The sequence below is a fragment of the Bombus terrestris genome, chromosome 6 (genome assembly GCF_910591885.1).
Source record: "Bombus terrestris chromosome 6, iyBomTerr1.2, whole genome shotgun sequence".
NCBI classification, from domain to species: Eukaryota; Metazoa; Arthropoda; class Insecta; order Hymenoptera; family Apidae; genus Bombus; species Bombus terrestris.
In genome coordinates, this window is record NC_063274.1 from 9,347,860 (window position 1) to 9,364,541 (window position 16,682).

Here is a 16,682-nt window from a genome sequence, read left to right on the forward strand (position 1 = left end):
GTATTTATATTCTTACAGTAAGTCTCATGTCACTTACATTGTGATTTGTTTATGGCAGCTTATTGAAATATCCTATATCAGGATTTGATCTGGAACCACGACAAAAGGAATTCTTACCAAAGGAATTTCCAGCTAACATAGAAGGAACGTCTCACTTCCTGAATGGCTACAAACACAAGGACGTTGACGTCACTTTCCCGTTGGATTTACATATTCAGAGCGCGATCAGGGAATACGGGCTCGGGAGCAGCGTGTAGATACTTAAATAATAAAAACCATTCCAACGAATATACGTCGTTCATGAATGTCGCTATACCAACGCTACTCTGTCCATACTAACAACACTTTCTCGGTAAACGTCTGTTTCTAATGAGTTTACAAACTGGCACCGTGTAACAACGCTGATTCTAACCAGCCTAAACGGCCAATTCCCGGGCCGATAATATTTATACGCAGAGTATTAGGTTACAATTATTATATACTTATGACCATATGAGCAAATAAATCTGTATCATAAATCATCTGATTTATTTAATTTGTCGACATTCCACCGATATCTACTCTGTCACGAATGCCACATTCCTTCATTAGCGGCTGGATATTAACGCTGCGTAACTTTATCATCCGACATTGATCGATCTACAAATTTGTGAGAGATAAAAAGACAGTTATCATTTAATTAACTTTATCATATTACGATCTAAATAATAAATAGCCTGCAGTCGAGTTTTACCAACAAACATTCTATTTCCCAAGCGTATACAACTGCGAGGATATCAATATCTCGAATGCTTACCGCGAGTCGATATAGCGCCATTCTTTCATTCCGTTCCTTACCTACCACTATCCCTTTGAAGCCCTTTGGTTTTATTTTTGATAAGACTTGTTCCAGATTCCAATCTTTTACAACGTGATTCTTTGTTCCTGGAAATAATAGAACAATTTGTATTCTTTACCGAAGCAGCCGGTTATCGTTACAGGCTGCTTCGTGACGCGTTGTCCGACCAGTTCTTTCTTTCCTTCTTTCCCTTCGACCTGATACTCTATCGGTGCACTTTCCCCCGCGACATTACTTATTTACCATGGTACGTTACGTTCCCGTGATCGCGTCCGTTCCGGTTTCCTCCTCGCCACCACGGTTCCCCTTGATTTCTACCATTTAACCGCGACGTTAATGTCTCGAATGTCGTTTCATTTGCACGAAACCCATTGTCCAAGGAAAAGAAATGTGATCGTAAAGGAAGACGAGTGGAGTACCTATGTTTAGTCGTGCTGAGATTTAGATCCTACCAACGTCTCTGACTTCCAGATCGATTTCTAAATTAGTATAGTTCTCTGTTAGTAAATACTAAATATTCTTTTAATTCTACATAGATATTTTATTGATCGTTGAATTTCTTTATGGCTACTATCATCGCAGACTTCAATTACATTTTACGATATATTCTCTTAGATAAATGTCATTTTACAAATAGAAATATGTTGTTCATATTTATAGTTGAACAAACATCTTGATGTTCGCTATGTTGACTCATAGGTATTAATTTAACTTAAATGCTACGTATTATATCGAGATTCATCAATTTCAAAATGTACAGAATAGGCTGTGCAAATAATTGCTCTTCTTCGAACATCATAATTGTTTTTTCGGCTTTATTTTGCACGATCATCGCATGATCATTTCGAATTGGCGTTTTCATGATTTCAACATGTGAATCGAATTTATCTTTCGTTCCAGAAAATAATCATAATCTATTAATAAGCATTGTAAACAAACATATTGAACAATTAAATGCATACGATGCAATTGATTGTATTAAGAATTAAAGTATATATTACGGATAATTGTAAATAATACATGTATTAAACGTATAATGAAATAATGACGTTCAATATGTCGGTATTATATAAATATAACGTTGCAATTCTAACAAAATATTGCACAATTTTCCAATAAATGTTGCAGGTATTAAATTAATGCAGCAACAAACTGTAATATTTCAAGGGCAACTAATTAGAACGTAGCACGAAGAAGATTTTTTAAATTGGTTATGAATTTTGTTATCATCGAATTTCATGTTCAATTTCATTAGAAATCGGTTTTTGAATAACCATAAGTGGCCTGGCCAGTTCAACATGTAATAAGACAATGGTAGTATTACACTTTCGCAGATCGATACTCGAGTGAACTTTACTTTCAGCTTCGGTTAAAATCTACAGATAATCATGGCACAATCTGATACTGTAGAATTCTCTTTATTGGAATGAAATTTTAGTTAGTGCCGGATTAAATGAAACTCCTGTGAGATTGAATCCACTTATCTAAATGTGAATTCCTATTACTTAAATGAGGAATCGTAGGTAGTGAACGGAATTAGGAAGCCTCTATTACATGAACTATCTGTCATATGGCAAGTCCTAATAAATGGACTATTACTGTCTTTTCGAGCTTTCGCGGGAAGACGCGTTCGCGAGGAAACGCGTCAACGGGAGTCGTGAATTCCCATTACTATTATAAGAATCGAAACCACGAATATATCGATCCCCTTATTTCTTGTGGATAATAGGGGTGATTGATGTGGTATAACACTGCAATTAACAGGGTTATAAAATTTGTATTTTCAACACTTAATACACTGAAGAGTTACACCGTTACGTATGATATAAATGTCGTAGACGATACTTTAAAATATGTCACTCCCATAGAGCAAGGCTCGTAATGTAACAGAAGTAGTAATTGAACAGACTGATGTTTCGCTCTCATGCAATTACGGAGGAAAGCTCAGTGTGGGTGTGGTTTTTTGAACGAAAAAAGCGGATTCGTTGCTCACACTTTTCGTTAGTAAGGTGAGGGCAACGATCTGCGATGTTCATTGGTTTTAGTCAATGTTAATGAGTGATGAGAGGGGAAGGAAACCTCCTACCAATGTTGCTAGTTGGTGTCATTATTTACGATTTCATATTTCCTTATAAGAACAGCTGGCAACTAGATATGAAACAGATATTTCCTAAATTACTGAAAAAACATATTTTCACTTTTCGATTATTAGAAATTTGAAACCCCGTTATCAGCAAATTACAACCTTTACGCTAGACTGATTTCATACCTTTTGCACAAACTATATTGTATCATTAATGCAATCGTGTCATAGGTAGAAAGCAAGATCGATAAATTCCTTCAATATTAACTTCTGTTGTATGAATTATTTGTTCCCTGATAGTAGCTCGAGATAAATAAAGTTCTGCCGTAATGGTTTCCGGTATTGCAAAAGTAGCCAATCACGCGTTTGTTCGAAGGGTCCCTGTACTGGTTCGTACTATGTCGACACTCATAATTCCGGAGCATACACGCGTTATTTTACCGAGTTGTCACAAAAGAAATCGAGGGAATAGTGTAAAACTAAAAAGCCGGCAAGAAAGGAATTACAAAAGAACCGGCAATGTCCTGGTTGCCTGGTTGCGCGGCCGCACACATAATACCGGCGTATCTGACCGCGTGCTTTTTCGCGTGCCTTGCCTGTGTAAACGTACCTTTACTATTTCTTATGCTGCCATTCATCGCAACGAAACCCGAGGCCGTGCAAAGAGAAAGAAATTAAACATTGGACCTTCCGGCTATGCCGCGTAATCAAACGCCGCTGAAACTAACGAAGCAGTCCGCGGAATGAGACAGACAGAGCCTGATATCAAAATACAAGAAACGAGCCAGATACAGAAAAAGAGAGAGAGAGAGAGAGAGAAAAAAGGAAATAGCACGCGCGAGAGTAGGCATAGGGGAATAATAACTTAGATGACGTGCAATGAAAAATACACGTATAGAAAGAGAGAGAAAGATAGAGAGAGAGAGAGAGAGAGAGAGAGAGAGATGGGCCAGCGGAAGAAGGAGAGAAATGAGAATATCTTCCGTTTGCGAGAACGAGCATCGTGAGCATCATAGCCATACAGTATTATGTCTCTTCTCTTCAAAGTATGACTATGGTGGAACGAAATTACACGTAATGGTAGAAAATGACGAAGGGAAAGTGGTGAACAGATGAGAAAGGACGGTCGTATTGATGAACATTTATAGAGGAAAAAGCAGCTAAAGGTCGACCGTAAGAAACTACGGCGACTTCTGAAAGAAAAGTTACTTGGATTACGCTGATCGAGATGGCAATTTGGGTAATCTCTCTCAAGCTTTGTTCGATAATACTCATTTGGAGCATCCGATAGAGATATTTTAGAAGATATTCCGGTCAATTTATTATTCATTGCGTGAACAGATTAATGTACGAGAGTAATTTGGAAAGTTTAAAGGTTAATCCACAGATAATAGGAATATTTGAAATATTTGGCATAATAAAACCGACCATTCATGTCATAAACGATCTTAAAGTCTAGTAATTGAAAGAATATATTGAAAAATGAAAGTAACTTGAAACCCAAAGTCGTATATTATCAATATCAGATCACGTGAATTTTTTAAGCAGTCCTGGTGAAAAAGAAGTGATAGCGCAATTTCGAGAACGTTAGTCGTCATAATAATGACGTCCATTCATCCGTCAGTCTGTCGACAATGGGTGCAAATTAAGCTTGACTGAACGGAGCATCCTAAGCAAGAGATAATTTCTTTCTTCCACTAGCTGATTCATAATAATTCGAATTCGGTAAATATATTGTGTGTTGAAGTTTACAGTATCTCCGCTTTACACTCGAAATGTACATTATTCCATCCGAATGAGTACATTGTTCCCGTGCCAGGGATCCTCCTTGCAATAGATTGCTCATTGTACGCTAATGCACCGAAGTAATCGATTAGCGAGCACTTCTGTGCATTTAGAGAATCATCGGACGTGTATGTCAGACTATTAATTAGGTGACGCATCTGGGCTCGCGGCCACCGTACGAAATTTCACAAGTTTCAAATCCGTTTTAATTGGAAATGCGAGTATCGTCGATCGAACAAAACGCGACAACTCACCGTAATATCTGTTGAATGAAATGTAATCGATGCTAATGAAAGTATGAAAGTATTTTGCGTAATATTCCGTGTCACTGAAAATCATTCGAACGAACTTCATTTCCTACATTTTTGTCTTTACGCATTTAATTAGTTATGGTAAAATGCAAAAAAGGAAAAGGGATGAAATTGAGAGAAGTTAACTCGAAGGATAATAACTTACAAGCGAGTTAACTTTCATTTTTACATAGCTACGTAAATACTTTAATAAGATACTCACGTGGTTAAACGCTGATGGTAGGATATTTCAACTATCCCAAGTTTAATATATGCGGCATTATCTACATTCTCAGCTTAATTACATTCTCTTAATAGTTTGTAACAGCTCCAAGTAAACTGATACTGAGGTATCCTGAAATTAAGAAATCATTTTATTATGCGAAAGAATCAAAGTTCAGTAAATTATTCGAAATATTTGCTACTAATGATTTACGTCTGTCTTTGATATTTAAAGATACGTAAAATTATCTAAGGAAAACTGCTGAAGAATAAGATGTATTCGCAAAAATGTTCGCGACTAAAGTATAGTACAAACAAAAGAACAGAACACGAGGAAAAGTTGTGCATCATGGAGTTCTATACTTATACAAGCAGGTTAATGAGTGAAAAAACTTGGGTGGACATTGTATTTAACTGAAGTAATGAGAGTTTACCAATTAGCAGAGAAACAATGCTTGTTAGATACTTTGTGTATTTTTCATACCTTAGAATTAACTAATCGTGTTGAAAAATATCACGAATTGATTTAAGCTGAGGGTTGCTTTATACCGTGCAACTGGAACAACTTAAAAATAGCGGAATATGTAAATACTTGAAAAACTTTATTAATTTCCGTTGCATTTCTATTCGTAGGATTTAAGAATTGCTTTTTTAGAATTTTTTAAAAATATCACAATAAAAATAATTCTTTGACATTTGTATAGAATTAAATAATCGATAATTAAATAAATAAGGAACATCTAATAACGCATTACTTCGTCACAGCTATAACTGATTTTATTAGCAAGTTTTAATTTTACGCTCGGTTTTTGCTAGAGAACATAAACATTTTTCATTCTTCACGTTTTAGTCTCTGCTCATCCTCTTCCCATGGCGAACAGGACAAGTATGAGACAATGAGACAGGCTTGAAAAATTACCGCAGCACTGTCTACTGCAAAAGTTTCATTAAGAAACACTTCGTAATTTATTTTCGCACTTACAACCATGTAGGTCCTCTCTTTTTACTCAAATCTTAGTAAACAGAATCAAACAAGTTTGCTACAGAGGTCCTTAAAAAAAAAGATTCTTAAAAGAAAGAATCCTTAGAGAAAGGAGATAATGATTTAACATCCGCAAGTAAAATCGGTATAAATATGTATCAACAATATTTCTACTTTATGACGGTATCGATCTTCTTTCATCTTTGAAAGACTGTCATAAAAGCTGCACAAACTGGAAGAAAATGCAATAAAGTCGAAACTACTTCGTTATCAATTAGAACATCTTAATGGAATGCTTTCGACGGAATATGTCATATACAACACGATTTCCGATTCATACCTGTTCTCCCATATCTATTCTCATAATGCGAGCACGAATGCACGATATTGAGATACGCGTGTATTCTTTGTGCCGTTTCATTCAACTGTCTCTCTGATCGATTCGCTTATTCGATTAGATTGCAATGACTTCCGGCTTTTGGAAACGATCCGAATATTAAATATTTAGCGAATACCTCGCTGCGCAGTCGTTTATACGTACCAAAATGTCTTCTTCCCTCTTGTTGATAAAAAATATTATTCGAATATAAACATGGCGCGATCGAAATTGTTATACACGCGGGCAGAAAATTATTCTTTATGAAAGAGCGAATCAAACGAGCAGAATTTGTTCACCCGAGGCACATTTCGAGACATATATACACATTTATATAGCTAATATAAAAAACGGTCCATTGGTTACTATAATGCTCCTTATAGTTAACTATGTAAGTATATAATATATATATATTTTTGAAAGTAAACCTTGAATGACACTAACCTTTGTTTATTTCTGCGTAAGAAATCATTTTCTATTTCTCATTGTAAAATATTTTTGACCGCACCCCGAACATATGCATACGAGAAAGAAGGAGAACAAAAAGAAAGAAAGGTACATATACGAGCACAAGTTAAAATTATTGGTATTACGAAACCAAAAATTTATCGCGGATACGAAAGCTTACATCTCGTTTCCGACTAACGTATTGAATTTTCAAACGCGCGACACCAAACCCTTTAACCATAATAATTCTGCATTATATACATAGCGTCAATATCGTACGCAATTCACTACGGAAAAATATTTCATGGACAATGTATCCTACGACCGGAATAACGGGACGTTATCTGGTATTTCTCGGAGTTGCACGAAATCATGGTTGATTCGGTTAATCTGTTCAGGCGCGGGAAGAGATCATATAAAGAACTATTCTACGCGAGATATTATTAGCGTAAAAAGATATTTTGTCATGAATGGGATGAGGTCGAGAGACGATGCATGAAATACACGAACGAGGGGACTATGGTGAATGGAAGGTAATTTATTCAATTGCTACTAATAAATGGTGTACACCCGAACAGCACGGTAGATACGCGCGACTAAAAATTCGCCCGCCATTGCCACTCCCTCTGCATTCTGATTTAACGTTGATCAATCGTAACTTCGGCGTTCGAACACTAACATACACGAAGAGAAAACGTTATATACCAATCCGAACGATCCATTTCCACGACTGATTCGTTCCACAATGGCTATTGTCTCTGACGCGTTTATTTACGCTTGGCAGCCTTGCCGACTAACATTTCACGAGCCTAAAAAACGCCGAATACAAACCTGTCGCTAACGATTTAAGTCGCAATGAATACAATTATCCAATTGCAAAAGTAACGTTATAACCTACATATCGAGCGATGGTTACGTACAATTCATCCACGTTAGTTCGTATTGAATAGTGACCACGAAGCGAAAATATCGGCAACACGATGCGTTCTCGCGTATGGATTAAAAGGAATCGCCATGATCGAATCGATAGAACCGAAGCATGCTCGATCGATGAATTCTAAAGTTTGCACCGGTACTATTGGATTTAAATTACACTCATTGAACATTCGTACCTGTACAATAGAAAGATATAGTCGACCATACGTCCATCACGTCGCGCGTAGATTCGACTCTGTTTCGAGATAACTCGTGCCACGTGCTCGCCAAATGCGTATACACTATACATGCGTCTTCGTATGTATTCACAGTTCAAAAGAGATTGTTTACCGCGACCCGCGTACCGTCGTGTGAATGTCGACCGTGTTTACCGAGAGAGCTTGGGAACTTCTTCGTAGAAGTGAGGTAAGAGCGATAAACAAACTAACCTCGAAGTTTAGTGGCTACACGCTAGACTGACAGTTAGATATATTATACATATACATACTTATGACTTACGATGAACTTAAATCATACCTCTGCTCTGGTGGCAGTTTAAGGTACTTCAATAAAAGATTTGACTTTGATCTTATAGATTTTAATTCACAGTTAAATACATAACTAATCTAAAAAATCAACGAAATGTCAGACACTTCTTATGAGATACAAATTTTAACTTATAAAAAATGATTTAAAATGATATATTGAAGAAGTGGATAATAATTTAGAAGTGGATAATTTAGAATGAATGATTCTTACCATTGAACGTGATCACGACGCATAAAATGTACAACGTCATATCAGGATCGCTGTCTCGTTATATTTACAAAAATCGTGATTGTTATTTTCGGATGGTATTTCTGCATCGATGAATCGCGAAGGATTTGATTTAGGATGTGCAGAACTCGTACGAGAAACGTACACTCGAGTTTCTAAGGAATCGAAATACAGAGAGACCGGCCAAAGACGCGTGACGCTGTAGGTCGGGTATCGGCCGCCAGGAGCGCAGCAATCGCGTACGCTAGCCTCAAGACTTTCTCGACACTCAGTCTGCCGGAGTCTGCAGCGCGCGAAAGTTGTATATGCGACGCGTAGCGTGTGTCATATCGGGCCCGTACAGGATTTCGTTCGGGCGTCAGTGCTCTGCGATCGACAGTTTCTTTATCTCTGTGCAACGTAATGTGACAATCGGGACGCACGCCTCAGTTCGTGATCGATATCGATTCTCGCGGTATCGAACGTGGATAAATAGATCGCAAGTGTCGCTGTTGTCGTTTTTCGTTTCTGTAACTCGTCGAACGCGTTACCACGTGATTTTTCTCTAGAAAGTTTGTAACGCGGAGGCAACCGTGTTTTTCGTGCGGCGATTTACAGTGAGTGTTTTGATCATTTCCGGAGTGTGATTAATTTGCGAGTCGTTCCGTGAGCCCTCGATGTATATCGATATATACACGATGTACGCGTTGCGGTGAAAACGGAGGGAAAAAGAATTTAAGCGGGAGTGGCGTTGGTAGTTTCGTTCGTTTCGTTTCGTTTCGTGGATCGGCCACTCTCTGTCTTTGTGTGTGTCGCAGCTGCGGCGTCTCTTGCAACCGGCTAAAAGAAACAGAGAAGGAAAAGGAGCAAGGTTGCTGGTGGCGGCTCCGATTGACGGATAGGATCGTTCCAGCTTCCAGCAGCGGGCAGAGCGTCCACCTTGTATGGCAGTAAGTGTTGCTATTTTTTTTCTTTCCTCGACCGGACTTGATCATTCTCTTTCTCCGCGCGCGTCTTTGACTATGACCTTCTTGGGATGTACACGAATAAGAGTAGTCCATCTCTTACCTTACTAACCCCCTCCCTCCGTGGCACACGAGGCAGACGGCACATTCGAACACGCTCTTTTCTTCGAGTAACCTGGACTCGCTCGGAATGGAATCTTGCCTTGGGAACACGAACCACCACTGTATGAGGAACTTGAATGTTCATCTCTTTTCTCTCTAGACCTCTCGTTACTTGAACTTCGATGAGCAACCGGCAAGAAACGATCGTCGTGCCCTGATTGTTCGATTTACAATGTTTTCGCGTTCTGGATAGTACTTAAAAGCCGTGCACCATAAAGTTGCAGTGATTCTTTCCGAAACGAAGTATCATCGCGTTCGAAAGTTCAGAGCACCCAACCTGTAGTTGGCAGGTATTCGGGAGCAAGTCGACCAATCAAAAAACAGTGCCGATCCTACGCGGTCGTTCCCTAACCGCTACAAAATGCCCTGATTGTGTTCAGTCCTTTCGAATTGACACGCTCTCTAACGTTGCCTTTCAAAGGTGTCCCAACGTGTAGATTATGCGTTAGAATAAATCACCGTTTCTTTTATCGATTCCTTCAGTTGTGTTTCTAGGTTTTCATGTTGTAAACGTTTTACGTTATAAACGGTTATTTAGGTCTTAAGTATACCATGTACAGGTTATAGGCATCTTTATACTTTCAGCGAAATTCATTGATACACGCTATAAAGGAATAATGCATATATGTGTTCTACTTAATAGTTCTTATGTGTTATATTTGAAGAAAACAGAAAATATTTCTGTTTTACATAATTAAACTCAGTGATTTAAGTATAGGTGTAACATCTAGGTAATATTTTGTGCTCGTAGTGATAATCTTAGTAAATTGTATGTTATCTATAAGAAATATTCTTATATAGAATATATAGTACTTGTAGGGATAATGGTACCTTTTAGTGTGAATTTTTTAATAGATATATATCTCATTTATATAAATTCCTATATAAAATCTGAAATTCAGTAAATCATTCATTTGAATTTCGCGATCTGACATTAAGCCTTCTAAAATTTATAAAAAATCCAGATATCTAAGTTAACCTACTTATTGTGCTATTTTTTTTATATAATTCTCAACATACTTTCTAATTTCTCTCAAAGCTATTATAGTGCAGGGTCCTTAATGAAATTAATGATCCTTTAAAGAGATACCGGAAATGTTTCATTGATTAAATTCCACTCACTGCTTCTGAGATAATGCACCCTTTCTACTTAAGTGCATTTAAACCTCTAGTTTAAAAAACACTCTTGCTTTGAGTAGTATACATTTTAAGTAGTCTTCTCTCTTCTGTGTAATTTACACTATATAGGTACAATATTTCTATAAAAGTGATTTATTAACAAATAATCGTGTTATCATGTTTTTTCATCGCTATAGTTTTCTGATTTCAAACAAAATATGAAAAAATTGTCATTTCGATTTTATCGTCGGGTTTTTTTTTGACAATATTAAAGGTATTTTTGTTTGTTAAAACAAAAAGGAAATAAAAATTTGAAAAGCGGAACAGTGTTAAAATTCGTTGAAAGCGGAGTCCACTGTCATCGCTGTGTCACTCGCGTTGCTAAAAAAGAATCTAAAAAAGGATGAATCAAACCTGCGGCTACTCGACCGTAACATTCTCCGCATTCTCTGCTACCACTAGACGCTGCTAACCGACTGCGCGAATTCATTCGGTTGCGAGACATCCTGAAATCGAAGACGCATCACGTATCGCGTAACACGTATCCCGGTACAAAAATTCCTCACGTCGGCAATGTTTTCGGTGGCTGTCTGCTACGACACCATGACGCGTGAATCCGCATAAGATAGAAAATCCCGCTTATCCTGGAGAGGAGCTATATGCCCGGTTACACGGGAACGCGACCGGTAAATGGTGACACCAAGAAAGGGCCCCCAGGTGACACGATACACGCGTCTCTGTACGCATTTCGTGCAGAAGTATCTCGAACGACATTTGTGAGACAAAAGATGAGAAAAAGAGAAGAAACCAAATAAAAAGAAATAAGATGAAATAAGAAAAAAAAAGAAAACATATGTTGGAATTTTCTTTATAATTGCTTAAAAGTTTAAAGATTCGATAGCAGATAAACGCGTATTAGCGAACAAAAACAAATTGAACGAATAATTTTACAATAAATATAATGTATATACTGTCTCACAAAAGTACTTAGTTTATCCTAATAACTTCTACTATATACCTATGCTAAATATCGTGTAATTTCTATATACATATTTACATATATTTTCAGATTTGATTGAAACTTTATCAGTACAATTATGATGATCGATTTTTGTAATACTGTCCTGTATTGCTAATAAAATTTCGAAATATTTCATATGAGACACATTATACATCTATAAAATGTGTGTGCAAGTGTTCGAATACTTTTGTATGCCTGTATATAACACTTGATATTAACCTAATTGTAAGAAGTGATTACTAGAATACTATTTTGATATGGAAAAATTGATTCACGGTCTGGACCGCCTTCTTACGTTTTAGCCCTATTGGGTCTACAGATTCAACAGCTGTCTTTATCTTCAATAGGTCACACTGTCATTTTGTCGATATACCAGTGCATTCCAAAAGATAGGTAAACAAAGAAAACGAAAATAAAATGAAAAAGGAGCGAGAAACGAAAAACAAATCCAAAAGCCAGGGTGCCAGGGTGCGTAACGCATTGGGGTCGCTGGGTTTCCGAGTTTGCTAGCCACGCACGTAAATCTGCCAGAGAGTCGTTAGTCATGCTTTATTTCGCTTTAGTTTTCCGTACACGCTGAAATAGCATCAACTTTCCAGGAAGGGGCTGACTCACGCGCTTTTGAAATCCATTCAGAAAGTGACGAATGCCCATGCATGCCACGCACTACCGCCGGCTGGCCGCGCGCCACATGTGTGCCGGCTAATGGCTCGTCTTTCGTTTTATTGCCGCATATGCTGACAATGAAACGTTCCATGGATTTCGTTTTAGCCTCGGTTATCTCTACGACTCTAGAAATTGAATACCGATCGAAGAAGATCTCGATTCGGTTTCTCCGCTGCTGGGTAACCCAGGCCAACATGCGGTATACCTTCTTTCTTATGGATCTGAATATCTGTTACTTAGCACATCGCCGATAGGTAATGTGAATTCTCGTTTTCGTATAACATATGTCGACGATTGGAAGTGAAACTGACAATGAGAAATCTCGTTTTGGAACATTTGGGTTATTTCTCGAGTGTTTTTTTAAATAACGATAGCTTTTTCTCTTCGAGCTGACGACCTTCTTAGATTATGATAGAAATTGAGTATTTTAAGCTAGACTAGAAATTATTTTCTATTATTAACATATTCTAAAGGTAAATATTTTAGTAGAGGAAATAATACATTTATGATGAATAGGGGAAGATTTTTCTACCTCACAGTTAGCGTTTCACAGTTGATGTACTGGTGACCTAATTTAAACGAAGGTATTATCTTCCGCGTACATTTCAAATTGCTTACTCTTAATTAAGCTGTAGAGTATATCACCTTTCATATAAGAATTCTGTAACCCAGTCTAATTGTTTGTAGGGAAGCAGAACGTTATGTCAGGTTGCAAGGGCTTCATTCGGATCTTTGGAAGTAGGATATCGATGTAATTAAATTATCATAAGTTTTCAGAAACTTGTTATTATTAATGAAGTCTTTAAGGCGCTCTATGAACCTTTTGTAGATCCTTTTACTTGTGAAAGCGCGAATTATACATTGATTATAGAATATTTTCTTAGAATTATCAAATAATATATTATCTTAAGCTACATTATCGTCTTATGTTACTTAGAAAAAGTGAGTTTCATTTATTTATAAATGTGTTGCCGGAATTGACGGAAATTTTTTCCTATTTTAATGTAATGTTTCACGGGGATAACATTTAATGTGAAATTAAATGCGAAAATAAATAGTTTTGATAAATGACTTTAAAAATGCATGCAACTGTCACATAACGTGTTCACTCGGTTTTTATTTTTTATACACTGTTGATTGCATTCTACGTACAATACGGCACGATTTCCGAGCCATATTGTTGTTCAGCGAAAATTAGTTTGGCTCTGGAGCATGTGTATGAGAACGTTTTGCTTCCAAAAAATTGAATGAAAAAGGTATTTTCACGATTGTATCATAGCCTCGTAATTTGTAACAATTTGTAACGTTTTAGAAATCGTGTCGGTAATAATACATAAATAGGTTACTAGAAAAAAAGGCTCGCAATATTTGAATGCCTCGACAAAATGTAAAGAAAATGTGTCGAACAATTACAGCAAGGAAAGTAAACAACATAGAACGAATCATAAAATTATCTAATTGAAATTGAGGCAATTTTTTGCTCTACAAATATATACCATTTGATACTTAACGTAGTTCTGAATATCAAGGGAGATACTCGTGTAACGTTAAGTGCACGACGATAATATTGAACAAGTCGGGATTATAAAACTGGTGATAATTACATAAGAAATCGTGCGGTATAGCATCCAGTATTCTCGTGCACTTGGAGGCACTTATGCTTATTAAGTCCATAGTCTCCCTGTGCATCATGTGATAAGGGGTAATGAGATATGGAGAGCAGAGAATAGCTTCTTGAATAGAATGGTCCGAGCATATAATGCTGGTTCCGTTCGGAAATTAATTACAATGTTGTACGAGCATACCGTGACAATCTGATTGAAATTCGGATTAATTTGCTGGGTGTCCTCGTTTCCAAACTGTCAAAGAATATCCAGAAATGTCAATCTTCGGAGGAGTCACATTGTTTAAATTCATAATTAAATTATCTTCTTGAAACGGCTATTATCGAAATCTGTATGTGTTATATGGTTGCCATGTGGTTTGTTAAATCCGACATCTGACCATTAGGTAAAAATTATTACGTTAATTGATAGGATCGAGCATGGTCTCTGTAAAATATACCCTAAATGGTAATGTCTCGTACGTGGAGGCTAGTAAGGTAATAAATGTAAGCTCTTGGTAATGTATTGTAGCTTTAAAGTGTGCCAGCATTGGCGTGAACAGGTCAAGAAAAGTTATTTCAAGCGAGCAGATACAGGTCGAAGTGAAAGGGCCATTGATTTCATCGCGAAGACAGGTAAAAAAAGTGACAGAATCGAAATCGAGAACCGCATCCTTGAAAAGTTAACCAATTTTAAAATGTCATGCTCGATCGAAATGAGAATAGCCGGTGCATACCGCGTACGTGTGACTTTGTAACCGAATGCGACATATATATAAAAAAAAAAACAAAATAAATAAAAATAAAAAAAAAGAAACGAAAAGCTTTAAAAATGTTCGTATCACAAAGTAATTCTGTTTCGGAATAGAAATCACTTTTGCATGTTAGTAATCCCCATCACACACAGCGTAAATTCACTCATCGATGTTTACAATAATGTTTGATATATCATGCGCGATCTCGCTATTTGTAAACATTTCCTTCTGATATCTCGCGAATCATTTCGGCTCATGTTTATCAACAACAGCTTAACGTGTTACGACTTGTAACCGCATGTTTGGATACAAAGGAATATTCGACGACGCAAAAGAATATCCGACTCAAAATCAAGTTAGATGTACGATTAAACATTTATGCAAAGTTTTTCTTATCATTCTCGACTATCAAACTCGTGTATATGCTGTATAGATTTGAAATTAAAAAGAAAGTTATCCATCAATCTTTCAAAGTGAAATCTGTGCTGCGATAATGTTGCGAGGAAAAGAAATACTTGACGCTATAATATCGCGTGAAGTACCTGTATGTTTAGTTTCAATTGTGTTACAGTGTCTAAAGGCCGACTTTTTTTACCTGTGAAATTTCAATTTTTATATCATAATTCCGATATCTCCACTTTTATCTTCTTTACCATTTACAAACCAGTGAAATTTCACCAAATATTTGTATGGCTAATAAATTGTAGTCCTACTTTAGTAACATCGTACAAGTCGTTTATTTTTTCCTTGAAAGGAGAACAAAATAATCGTTATACTAGTAATAAATATACTAATACTAAACTGAGACTAATATTGAAATATATATATGTACATACAAATCTCTACTTAGCAATAAATATAGGTATCGATGTGAAACGATGTGTTTTGTCTAATTGAAGAATATCATTCTTCGTATCAGTCAGTGTATTCACGTGTGAATATCTAAATCTGTAAGAGAAGCAAAAAAGAAGTAGTATTTAAATTCGCATATCAATGTTATCCGTCGCGACTTCAAGAGTTTGTAACATTAGAAACGACTACATTTCTCACTGCTACCACAACTTCTTAACATTCGAACATAGTTTAAAGAACAAGTCGAGTATTTTATTGTTCCTGAAGGGACGTGTATACGCGCGACTCGCATTTCCCTGCATTCTGACTTTGCCAGGCAAGAAAATGCGCGCGGTAATCTGATTTGAGATTTACCTTAAGTGTAACAGTTCGTTGACTCTAGCGCGGGATGTAAGTGTGGCACGCAACAGCGATCCACATGCTCGATAAAGGAAACTGGAAATTTTTCGTGTCACGAAAAATGTATTATTTTTTACAGAAATTGCTCGGTTCTTACGGGAGAAAAGAATGGGCTATTACCAGCTCGACTGATCCAACCACGGTTACGTTACACATTCTTTCCTTTCCTCGTATCTTTCTTTTTATTCTTCTTTCTCAGACAAGAATTGTATCGTGTGTTCACCGATTGTTGATATACATTCAGGAACAGGACGTTTATCTTCCTTCGATAATTCGAGAAAACTGCCAAGAAACAATGTTGATACACATTTTTTTCGAGCGCAATTTCGTTTCCTTTCGTTGTCGGTGTTTTTAATTTTCTGCGCGTCCACGTTGGAACTTGCTTTATTGAGCGTGGACCAAAGACGGATCGAGGCGGATGACAGCTGGGAAAAAGAACGAGTGAA

At 36.9% G+C, this 16,682-nt stretch overlaps 2 protein-coding genes and 1 long non-coding RNA gene across 5 annotated transcripts in view; 2 read left to right on the forward strand and 1 right to left on the reverse strand.

Annotated features, from left to right (window-relative positions):
• Positions 1–521, forward strand: part of LOC100647693 (head-specific guanylate cyclase) — a 52,161-nt gene extending 51,640 nt beyond the window's left edge. The window contains exon 11 of the mRNA XM_003395978.4: positions 59–521. Within this exon, the coding sequence (XP_003396026.1) occupies positions 59–257 (199 nt within the window). The 3' untranslated portion in view covers positions 258–521. The remainder of the gene's footprint in view (positions 1–58) is intronic.
• On the reverse strand, positions 289–8,939 carry LOC125385303. 2 transcript variants are annotated; one of them, XR_007224387.1, is made up of 4 exons: positions 8,136–8,429; positions 5,220–5,351; positions 797–924; positions 289–639 (listed from the first exon to the last, which is right to left on the reverse strand). It is a non-coding gene; the product is annotated as an uncharacterized LOC125385303 (long non-coding RNA). The 2 variants fall into 2 exon arrangements; XR_007224388.1 differs by lacking the exon at positions 8,136–8,429 and adding an exon at positions 8,698–8,939 and having other exon boundaries at positions 289–924.
• A 52-nt stretch (positions 8,940–8,991) lies between these two features.
• Positions 8,992–16,682, forward strand: part of LOC100647898 — a 413,467-nt gene continuing 405,776 nt past the window's right edge. The window contains exon 1 of one of the 2 annotated variants that reach the window (XM_048406733.1): positions 8,992–9,644. The gene's annotated coding sequence lies outside the window, so the exon portion shown is untranslated. The remainder of the gene's footprint in view (positions 9,645–16,682) is intronic. The other variant, XM_048406735.1, reaches the window with a different exon arrangement.